Source organism: Manihot esculenta, chromosome 13 (assembly GCF_001659605.2).
Source record: "Manihot esculenta cultivar AM560-2 chromosome 13, M.esculenta_v8, whole genome shotgun sequence".
Taxonomy (NCBI): Eukaryota; Viridiplantae; Streptophyta; class Magnoliopsida; order Malpighiales; family Euphorbiaceae; genus Manihot; species Manihot esculenta.
Genome location: NC_035173.2, coordinates 19,823,368 through 19,835,218, shown reverse-complemented (window position 1 = coordinate 19,835,218; position 11,851 = coordinate 19,823,368). Strand labels below are relative to the sequence as shown.

Below are 11,851 nucleotides of genomic sequence, written 5' to 3'. Positions count from 1 at the left end.
CAAGGCAAAAGCTCCTAAGAAAATAGTTCCTAAGGAAGGAATCTACTTCCATTGCAAGGAATCAGGGCATTGGAAGGGAAATTGCAAGCTCTATTTGGATGAGTGCAAGAAGAAGAAGAGTAGTGAGACTACGACTTCAGGTATTTATGTTATAGATATTAATTTATCTATTTCTACTTCATGGGTATTAGATACTGGATGTGGTTCTCACATTTGTACAAATATGCAGAGTCTCAAAAGGAGTAGAAAACTAAAAAAGGGCGATGTGGACCTACATGTAGGCAATGGAGCAAGAGTTGCTGCTTTAGCTATAGGGACTTATGAACTTGTTTTGCCCAATGGGCTTTTGTTAATTTTGAACAATTGCTTTTATGTTCCTACTTTGAATAGGAATATTATTTCAGTTTCTGTTTTAGACAATGAAGGTTTTTCATTTCTCATTAAGAATAAGAAATGCTCCATTTATAATAAAGATGAATTGCTTTATTGTATAGCAAATTCATATGATGGCCTTTATGTCCTTAATCTAGATGATTCTAGAGACAATAATATCTATAACATAACTTCTAAAAAAACTAAGCCAAATGAGTTAAACCCAACATATTTATGGCATTGTCATCTTAGCCATATAAATGAGAATCACATATCTAAGCTCCATAAAGATGGTTTATTAGATTCATTTGATTTTGAATCATTTGAAAATTGTGAATCTTGTTTGCTTGGTAAGATGACAAAGGACCCTTTTACTGGACAAGGTCAAAGGGCTTCAGACTTATTGGACTTAGTACATACAGATATATATGGCCCACTAAGCATTAGTGTCAGGGGAGGTTATCAATACTTCATTATATTCACTGATGATTTCAGTAGGTATGGCTATGTCTACCTAATGAAATATAAATGTGAATCTTTTGAAATATTTAGAACTTTTCAAAATGAAGTGCAAAATCAACTTGGTAAAACTATTAAAATGCTTCGATCTGATCTAGGTGGTGAATATTTGAGCCAAGAGTTTGATGAACATCTTAGAAATTATGGAATTGTTTCACAATTAACTCCTCTAAGAACTCTACAATGGAATGGTGTTTCTGAAAGGAGAAATCGAACTTTATGATATGATTTGATCTATGATGAGTTAAACAAATCTCCCTTTACCATTTTAGAATTATGCCTTAGAGACAGATGCATTCATTTTAAACCGAGTACCATCGAAAGTGGTTGAAAAGATACCATATGAGTTATGGACTGGCAAAATGCCCAGTTTGTCTTTTATTAAGATGTGGGGTTGTGAAGCTTATGTGAAACGCCCAATTTCAGATAAGTTAGCTCCAAAATCTATCAAGTGCAATTTTGTGGGGTATCCTAAGGAAACCAAAGGATACTATTTCTATATTCCCTTAGAGAACAAAGTGTTTGTTGCTCGAAATGGTACCTTTTTAGAAAAGAAATTTATCTCTCAGAGAATCAGTGGGAGTACAGTGCAACTTGAGAAAAATCAAGCACCATAAGAGAGCATTGAACCGCCAGTAGAACCATTTTCAGAACCATAAACAGTTGTGGAAGCTGAAAGGGTGACATAAGTCCCATATAGATCTGATAGGACGTGTCATCAGCCTGAGAGATATGGATTTCTCATGACTGATAGTTGTGAAGTTTTACTCATTGATCAAGATGAGCCTGCTACCTATCAAGAGATTGTGTCAGGTTCAGATTTTGAGAAATGGCTTTCTGCCATGAAATCTGAAATGCAATCCATGTATGACAATCGAGTTTGGTCATTAATTGATCCCCCTGAGGGTGTTAAGACCATTGGTTGCAAATGGGTTTTCAAGAAGAAAACTGACATGGATGGAAATGTGCATACCTACACTGCAAGACTTGTTGTAAAAAGTTTCAAACAAACTCATGGAATAGACTATGATGAGACCTTTTCGGCAGTTGCAATGCTTAAGTCAATTAGAATTCTCATTGCCATTACTGCACACTATGATTACGAGATATGACAAATGGATGTCAAAACAGCTTTCCTTAATGGAAACTTGCTTGAGGATGTGTACATGACACAACCTGAGGGTTTTGTAATCCCTGAGAATTCGGGAAAGATTTGCAAGTTTCAAAGATCCATTTATGGATTGAAGCAAGCCTCTCGGAGCTGGAATCTTTGTTTTGATGAGACAGTCAGAGACATTGGATTCATCAAGAATGAAGATGAACCTTGTGTTTAAAAGATGGTTAGTGTGAGTGCAGTTATGTTTCTAATCCTATATGTGGATGACATATTACTCATTGGAAATGATATCACTACCTTGCAAAAGGTTAAGACTTGGTTAGGGAATTCTTTTTCAATGAAGGACTTAGGCGAGGCTGCATATATCCTTGGTGTTAAGATCTATAGGGATAGATCTAAGAGGATAATCGGTATGAGTTAAAGTACTTATATTGACAAAGTGCTAAAAAAGTTCAGTATGCAAGATTCCAAAAGAGGATTCTTGCCTATGTCTCATGGTATTCATCTCAGCAAGAATCAATGTCCTATGACATCTGATGAGCGAGAACAGATGAATAAGATTCCTTATGCTTCTACTATTGGATCTATCATGTATGTCATGTTATGTACTAGACCAGATGTCTCATATGCATTAAGCACAATAAGAAAATATCAGACAGATCTCGGTGAAAGTCACTAGACAGCTATGAAGAATATCTTAAAGTACCTTAGAAGGACTAAGGATGCATTCCTAGTTTATGGAGGTTTGGAAGATAAGCTAGTTGTAAAAGGTTATACAGATGCTAGTTTCTAAATTGACATAGATGACTTCAGATCGCAGTCAGGATTCATATTCACTTTAAATGGTAGAGCTGTTAGTTGAAAAAGTTCCAAGCAGAGCACTGTAGTAGATTCTACAATAGAAGCTGAGTATATAGTAGCATAAGATGCAACTAAGGAGGCAGTCTGGTTGAAGAAATTCATCACAGAGTTGGGAGTGGTTCCTAGCATTGCAAATCCTATGGACCTTTATTGTGATAACAATGGTGCCATAGCACAGGCAAAGGAGCCCAGATCTCATCAGAGGTCTAAGCATATACTCAGGCGATTTCACCTTATTCGAGAGATCATTGATAAAGGAGATATCAAAATATGTAAAGTAGACACAAATGACAACATTGCAGATCCACTGACCAAGCCTCTCTCATAGGTCAAGCATGATCAGCACACTAGGTCTATGGGTATTAGATATTTGTATGATTAAGCCTAGTGCAAGTGAGAGATTGTTAGTGTATTTGCCCTAGGCTATTATCTTGACCTTTTTGTATGTCATTTTGATTATTAATAAAAGATGTTTTATTATCATTATTATTTGTTTGCATGTTACATAATAATGATTAACATCCGTAGTTACTTATTATTATGGTGATAATAATAAAATATGACTAGTATGATTATTTATTGATAATCATGAGATGATTATGTATATGTTGATATAATTTAATAATCATAGATACTTGTTAGAGAACAAAGTATTGGATGGACCCACATTGAGATCACTACATGGGTTATTGTCATAAGTGAATCTCAAGAGAATTTGTGCTTCTCTTTGAGAGAGATATCTTCTGGGCCTCTCGATAAGTGAGACTGAGAAATGCATGGCCGTGCTCAAATGAATTGATAGTGTGATCAATATCATTTAGTTTTATCAGTCTACTTAGAGATCGAGAAATCATAAGTTTAAACATTATAAGTGTAATACCTTACTAGACTTCGGTATCGGAATTCCTACCGTCCGGTGGAATCTCGGGTGCCGGAGACCTCTAGAAGGGTAAAATCATGTTTTTATAAAATGTTTTAATGTATTTTATGGTTTTAAGTAAAAAGAAAATGAGTTTTGTGCATGAAATTGATCTTGGAGGAAGACCCAGGTTCGGCCGCCGAACCTCAAGTTCGGCCGCCGAACATGCATGCACTTCGGGAGTGCTTTAGGCCCCCGAAAGCATAAGTGAGGGAAGTCCAGGTTCGGCCGCCGAACCTTATGTTCGGCCGCCGAACATGGCATGCATGCGGAGGCACGTTCGGCTCCCGAATGTGGCCTGGCCAGCCACCTATAAAGGGGTCCCTTAGCCGAAAACGGGCGAGCTTTTCTCCCCATTTTCGGCCAAGGTGAGCTTTTCGCCGTCCCTCACCGATCTTGAGTTCCTTCCTTCAAATCTTTCACGATTTTCACAAGTTTCCACTTTGTTTTGAAGATTTTCAAGTATAAAGCAAGTTTTGGAGCTTTGAAGTTCAAGGAACTCAAACTCTCCCATCTCCGAGCTAGGGTCGTTTTCCTCTCGATCTTCAAGAGGTAAGGGCCGATCTTGAGCTCACTATATGTTTTATACAAGTTTTAAGTTGATTCATGGGGTAGAAATGTATGTTTATGTTAGTTGAGCATTGTTAGGTTTTATGTGTTTTTATGGACAATGTATGTTGGATATGCATGTTTGATGTGTTGTAGATGGGGTTTAGGATAGTTTGAAGCCTCTAGGAGCTGATGTATGTATCTATGCATGTTTTGGATGAGTTGTATGCATGAATGAAGGTTTAGGGAGGCAAATGTGCATGAGGAGCCGAGTTTCTGCCCTTTTGGCAGAAACCAGGTTCGGCAGCCGAAGGACTTTTGGCCGCCGAACCTGCCTGGGAGGCAGCCTTTCGGCTGCCGAAGCATGCTCCCGAAAGAGGACTTTCATCTCTGGAGGGCAGTTTTGGCCGTCGAAAGTGCCGCCCAACATGCATGAGTTTCGCCTCTGTCTGGGAGTTTCGGCCGCCGAAGGTGCCGCTGAACCTGCCTGACTTTCGGCTCCCGCCGAACCTGCCGCCGAAAGTGCCCTGTTCAGCCTTCCTTTGCATGTTTTGCATGATGGTTTTGAGGTGTTTTAGGGGGTTTTTAGGGGATATTTTAGAGTCATGTTCTAGTATGTTTGGTCCCTCATTTGAGTCCACCTTTGTAGGTTTGGACCCGAGGAACCGAGGACCCCAGCAGTGAGTCAGCTGCTTCAGTCATTGTTAGAGCTAGCTGAGGTGAGTAGAATAAACCTTTACGTTTTAAAGCGAATAAATTATAAAGTTTTGAGCATGTTCATGCATCATGAATGCCATGTGATGATTTAGGTTGTTTGCATTAGAATTCACGAATATGTTGCATTGCATTTTATGATGTTGGTGCGGATTGGTTATTGAATGATCCTTTAGTCCTTATATGATATGATATGATGATGATACGGTATGATATGGTATGGAAGTTCGGTTGACCCATTCTACGTCCCGGCATCTTGGAATGTTATGTTAAGTTATGTTTAAGAGAAAGACCGGTTGACCCATTCTACGTCCCGGCACTTTGGAATGTAGAGGACTATTGGTGACAATACCATCCTTGATGTGATTTGTTGTGATGTGTTGCATTACATGAGAGCATGAGATTTTGAATGTTTTATTATTCTGCTCACTGGGCTCTAGTAGCTCACCCCTCTCCCTAATCCCCCAGGTTTGCAGGTACGGGCTAGGCAGAGAAGTCAAGATGAATAAAGTCATGTGTATGTAATAGTTAGAATGTGGACATGATAAATTGTAAAATGATGTAAAGTTATGAATAGTTATGTCATGTAAATGTTGATTTTGAGATTGAGGTTTAGAAATTGTGCTTGATCGAGTTTGTATAGTAATCCCTTTTGTAAACATGATCTATGTTTTATGATGTTTATGTTCCACCAAGCTTGTGTATGATGAGATGCCCCATTGGAGCATTTGATGAGAGCTTCAGTGTGGGGTTTATGTTTATGTTTATGTTTATGTATATGTTTATGGGCATGCACAGGTTGAGCTTGGTAAAAGAAAAGTTCAAATTTTTATGTATGTTGTTGATCATGTATGGGATTAATCAGGTTTACAGGATGCATGTCAGGCTTGCTACGGGTTCCGGCGGCCTTATGCCGATCTGGATCCTAGCGCCAGTAGCGGTCCGATTTTCGGGTCGTTATAATAAGTTTGACATTGACCATAACTTATGTTCAAACTAGATATTGTGTGACAAAGGGATTAATACATGTTCTATTTATTAGGCTTTATCGGACTATCGATCATCATATTAATTGGTTAGTCATAATGTTTTGCTAGAGGCCGCTTATGATTTATAGGCATTGTGGGACTCGGCCTATTGCCAATTAATGTGAACCTATTAGGTCACACACAAAAGAATATCGTTGATGTACTATGTCATATTAATGGGCTAAAAGCCCATTAGTATAATTAATAATAATAAAGATATTACTATTATTAATTATTTATTATTATAAGATAATTATATTTAAAAGATTTACAGTCTATACTTTTCAAAATGGACTTATCACATAGATATCCGAGTATCTGCGAAATTGTGATAGTTGGTTGTGAAAACAGCTCTTTTACGAAAAGAAGTGTGGAAAAACAACGAGACTGAAAAATGAATAAAAGACCTTCGTTCAATAGCGAGAGCAAGGTTTTTGGAGTAATCTTTTTTCTGGATTGCAGATTGGGGAGTACATAGCTTAACCATCCGTTGAGAGAGCTAGCAGTCTAGATGGAAATGTTCGCGTGAATACCATTGGGAGTGTTTGTTTTAGAAGCAACACCATCAGTCCAGAACTGTATCTTCTCGTCGAATCTAACAGGTTAGTCTCTTATCATTTCTTTCGAAATAAACGAAGCACTTGAATCCTGAAAGGAAACAAGAGATTTTATTTTCCGCTGCATGTTTTGGATTACAGTAATCTCTGGGTTTTCTTACAGTTTGAACTTAGCGGGGAATGTCTTTGCTAAGATCTCTTCTGAAAGAGGCGAGGCATTATCTAGGCCAAAGTCCTCTTACTGCTCCTTCTGCTACCTTTAAACAGCTCATACCAGCTTCCAGTCGATATCCTTTGGAGCATCGTCCGATAACTCTTATTCGTTGAACTCGGCCTTTCCTTTGAACCGTGTCTAGGTCGCTCTATTTTAGTCTTTGGGGTATCAACAGAGGCTTTCTCCTTTCCTTTGGAAGCCATGAATGATGCCTCCCCCGAGCTTTATATTGCTCGAGAGTAGCCTGCAACCTTTTGATGTATTGGAGCATTTGCTCATTATTGTTCAAATTATTGAGATCTACTTTGTTGACCATAGAGGGTGTATTTGTCCACTTTCAAGAGCAAAAGAAATGATAGTGTCCTCATTGATAGCAACCTTAGCAGCAGCTTGTGAATTGTCGGTCATTTCGAGAGAGAGAAAAGAAAAATTTCTTTTTAAGAGAAAAGAGATAAAAGATCGGTTTTAATTGAAATGAATAGAAAGAATTCAATGGATTTTCCAGTATCGAAATCAAATGATGTGGCCGAAATGAAGCTATACTATGATTGGTTTATAAATTCTACTAGTTAATCTTTCCGTTAATTTTAGTAGTTAAATATTTTACTATTTAGTTCATGTAAATTTGAAAAACTTATTAGTTGGTTCTTCAAATTTTTAAAAAATCTATTAATTAGTCTTTTTGTATTAAGGGCATATTAGATTTTTTGCAATAGTCCCTATAATTTTGAAAAACTTATTAATTAATCAAATAAATTTTTAAAAAATCTATTAATTAGTCCCTCCATATCAAGGGCATATTAGACTTTTTATAATATTTAACGATTAAAATTAACAAAGGGACTAACTTATAGATTTTTTAAAATATTGAGGACATTTTAATGTATATTTCAAAATAGAAAGATTAATTAGTGAGTTTTCCTGTATTATAAGAATTATGTAGCAATTTTTTCTTAAAATTATCCTCTTAAATTTTTAATAACACAAATACTTTGTGATATTACATTATATAAAAGTTAACAATGAATATATAAATTAATTAAATATAAATTAAACAATGAATATAAACAAGCCTCCGTACTTTAAATCATGTCTAATTTAATATACATACCTTGATTCATTTTCTAAATCAAGCATATAATTAAAGTAGATCATTTAAAGATATGCTCTTTTATATTTAATATTATAAATATAAAAAAATTAGAAATATTTTTTATTGTGAATCGATGGAAAAATAATAATTTCATTCTGAAAATAATAAAATATTCTAATAATAAAAAAAATAAAACTTTGTATTTTCCCTTTTCTTTTTTTTGCACGTATAAAAAAACTAATTATTTTAAAAGATTAAACACTATTTTGCGGAACAAAAGTTATCGTGGATAAAAAGGTTAAAATGTTAAAAAGTAGTTGCAATATTTAGTTGATTACTTTTTTACCCATTTAAACTAACTCAATTTGAATTCCATCTCATTATTATAAATAAATTTCATTTAATTTTGATATGAGTCATATTATATTATCATGTATTGTTTCACCATATTAATATTATCTTATCATAAATACATTATATTGATACGGATGCTTACGTAAACAGATGAATCTAGTTTTCATACACAATAATCGATCGGAGGATAACTTCTACAATAATAATAATAATAATAATAATAAATTCGTACATGATATTTTTAGTTGGGTGGAGAAGCTGGCAGGATTTAACTAGACTTAAGTTTTTTTTTTTTTTTTTTTCACATGAAATAAGCTCACCACCACCGTATTGATATGATAACTCAATGGCAGCAATAAATGAAGTAAACATGATATTGCCTGGCATCCAACCTGTGAAAAAGAAGAAGCAGGTAACTAACTACAAAGCCACAAAGCGTATAGATTCAACCACAAAATAATTTCAAAAAGAAAAAAGAAAATCATAAAAACCAAGTCATACGGAGTTTGAAATTTGAGCTTCGCTGGCTCCTAACTTTTGCTTTGAGGTTGGCAAAGGACTCACATGGCTTTCATTACCATCATTCATCAAACAGAGAAAGGATAAAGAAAAAAGAAATATCAAGAAGAATCAAGAACCCTCCTCGAAAATGACCTTCCCTTTTCTTTAAATCACTGTTCTTGCTTACTTTCCTGATCATCAGCTTTCTTTTCAGATTCCACTTACCTTCTTAGATTGCAGAAACTAGTAAATTAAATTTACTTGCTTTTATTTATTTATTTATTTCCCTTTGATTATAAGAGTTTCGTTTGTCATCTTCATGGACCTGTCCACCACCAAGAGAAGAGCACTGCTTAAGGTCATTGTTCTTGGCGATAGTGGGTATGAAAATTTTCACTTAATTCCTTGCTTTTTATTTTCTTTTTCTTTTTTTTCCACCCTTTTCTGCCTGTTGGTTTCTTCTGTTTGGTTCTTGAGAATTTCTCTTTACTTCTTTTTCTTGTGGTTTCTTTTTGTGGTGTTCACAGGGTGGGGAAGACTTCCTTGATGAATCAGTATCCTTTACATCATGATGATGTAGATGATCAGATCTCTAAATAATTTACTACTCTTACTAGACTTGGTCTGCTGATAGGTGCACCTCTTAAATAGTGCCACATCGCAAAATTAAGCAGTATTTCCCCCATGAGATTAGTGATTAATCCATCTTAATTATATTTTCCCCTTCAATGCAAGATTTTAAACACAGCATCTGAGTTTTCTGCCTTCAGAATACATTTGGTTGGCCATGCATCATGCATTCTGAGATCCAAAAAAATAAAGTTTTACAAAGGTTCTCTACACTACAAAAAAAAGACTATCAGTGACGGATTTTTCCGTCGCTAAAAGTCAAAAATCCGTCGCTAAAACTTTCAGCGACGAATTTGCGACGGACTCAAGTCCGTCGCTTAAAGTCATGTCGCTAATTTTAGACCTAGAGGAGAGTATTTTTCCTCTTTATCTATTTCTTTTTATCCGCTAGTAACGTATAACAAATTGTCTATTCTTGGGCCACCTGCCCCAGCCCGCTAGCCCGCTCAGCCTTGAGACCGGGCTCTATTCCGACTCCACAATCAGGCCAACCCAGCCTTTATGGCCCGGCGATCAGATCCTCTCTAGACCCAGCTCTAATACCATCTTTTAGCCTAGCCCAGTGGAAGGAAGGCGACCAGCCCACTCGCCTGGTGGGCCCATCCGCACGCGCGTGTGAGTCTTTAACTGCTTATTCAGATATGTATATAAGAAGTTTAGCCATCAGTATAAAGCTACAATTGGCGCTGATTTTGTCACGAAGGAACTACAAGTTGATGACAAGCTGGTGACTCTGCAAGTGAGCAATAACTAGCTTAGCAAATATAAATATTACCAATACAAAGGATTGCAGTAAATTCTTAAATTTGCTGTTGAATTGTTTTGGCAGATATGGGATACAGCAGGGCAGGAGAGGTTTCAGAGTTTAGGAGCCGCTTTTTACAGAGGAGCAGATTGCTGTGTTTTAGTATATGATGTGAATGTACTTAAATCATTTGAAACACTTAACAACTGGCATGAAGAGTTCCTCAAACAGGTATGATAAGTCCTTGTACTGTTGTACACGCCAAATTATTATATGACTCATACTACCTCAACACCCAACGAATATTATCAAAACAAATCAATAATTTTATTTTAAAAAAAAAAAAAAACTTAAAATTTTCTTAAATTGTAATATAAGCCATGACTGGATGTATTTTTCTTCTAGTACCATGATGATGAAGTCGGATCATATGGTAGCTTTTATGCAATATGCTCATATACATTTTTGTATTATGTGGCAGGCAGATCTAGTTGATCCTGATGCATTCCCTTTTATAGTAATCGGAAATAAAATTGACATAGATGGTGGAAACAGTCGAGCGGTAGAAATGCAAATTTAAATACATTTTTAAGTTCAATATAAATAATAATGCACACTAAATTAAGCAACAATTTCATGTGTAGGTTTCACATAAAAAAGCTACAGATTGGTGTGCATCTAAAGGAAACCTACCATACTTTGAAACCTCAGCGAAAGAGAACTACAATGTAGATGAAGCTTTTCTATGTGTTGCCAAAGTTGCACTAGTTACTGAACATGAACATGACCATGACATGTAAGTATTACTATTATCTCTTAGGTATCATTTTTTTTTATTACTTTTCACCATTTGATTACTATTTTGCTTCCTAATCTATGATAAGGTCTTGCAGTTACTTTCAAGGTATATCAGAAACTGTTTCAGAAGTTGAACAAAGAGGAGGCTGTGCATGTTGATCAATTGATATCTCATTCCTTTAATTTTTTTATTATTATTGTTATTATTCTATATTCATATTACTAATTAGGAATTAGAAGGTGTTCTGAAGATTGACTAACCTAATCTTTTACCCTTTAATTTGTAACCATTTATTGAAATGAGAGAATCAAATTCACATAAGATTAAACCTGAACTAACTTAGATATTAAAGATCTGAATATCTATAAATTTTTATAATGCAATTAAACTATGTAGAACTGAATTTTAAAAAATTTAGATTTAACTTATGAAATTATATGCATGGTTTCAATTTATTTTTTTATAATATTAATCGTTTAACGAGACAGTCTACTCATGAATTCGAAAATGATTTGAGCTCACGATCTTTAATGAGCCGAATACTATAGTGCTCAAGTTTAGTTCGTTTACTAAATGAACTTAAAATTAATCTTGAACTTGATTCGTTTAAAAATTGAATATCGAGTCGAACTTTAAGTAAATCACGAATAGTTTGATTCATTTACGCCCTAAGCAATTTTTAATTTTTTCCTTACTTTTACTAAACTTAAGTAAATCTTAACCATCCATTATAAAATAGTCTCAACCATTTCTTGCATAAAAATTCTTTAAATAAACCATACTTACTCTTTTTCTCTATTCATCATGCAGCAGCCCCTCTTCTATTCTCCTTTTTTTTTTTTGTTCTCCTCGTCAAGAAGTCATCTCCCACCACTCTCT

General features: G+C 35.3%; 1 protein-coding gene across 3 annotated transcripts; it reads left to right on the top strand.

The window, feature by feature from the left end:
• The first annotated feature begins 8,781 nt into the window (after positions 1 to 8,781).
• LOC110629696 (ras-related protein Rab7) lies at positions 8,782 to 11,331 on the top strand. Of its 3 annotated transcripts, none has more exons than XM_021776783.2 (7): positions 8,795 to 9,179; positions 9,326 to 9,352; positions 10,068 to 10,167; positions 10,258 to 10,404; positions 10,655 to 10,735; positions 10,818 to 10,969; positions 11,058 to 11,323. In XM_021776783.2, the coding sequence occupies exons 1-7, from the start codon at positions 9,118 to 9,120 to the stop codon at positions 11,128 to 11,130; spliced, it is 642 nt and encodes a 213-aa protein (XP_021632475.1). In that variant the 5' UTR covers positions 8,795 to 9,117; the 3' UTR covers positions 11,131 to 11,323. The 3 variants fall into 3 exon arrangements, with proteins under 3 accessions (XP_021632477.1, XP_021632475.1, XP_021632476.1); XM_021776784.2 differs by having other exon boundaries at positions 8,806 to 9,179; positions 11,067 to 11,320; XM_021776785.2 differs by lacking the exon at positions 10,655 to 10,735 and having other exon boundaries at positions 8,782 to 9,179; positions 11,058 to 11,331.
• The last annotated feature ends 520 nt before the right edge of the window (positions 11,332 to 11,851 follow it).

Coding starts and splice junctions, on each gene's coding strand:
- LOC110629696 (XM_021776783.2), top strand. CDS start 9,118: ATGGACCTGTCCACCACCAAGAGAAGAGCACTGCTTAAGGTCATTGTT. Junction 9,180..9,325: donor ATTGTTCTTGGCGATAGTGG/GTATGAAAATTT, acceptor TGGTGTTCACAG/GGTGGGGAAGACTTCCTTGA. Junction 10,736..10,817: donor ATGGTGGAAACAGTCGAGCG/GTAGAAATGCAA, acceptor TTTCATGTGTAG/GTTTCACATAAAAAAGCTAC.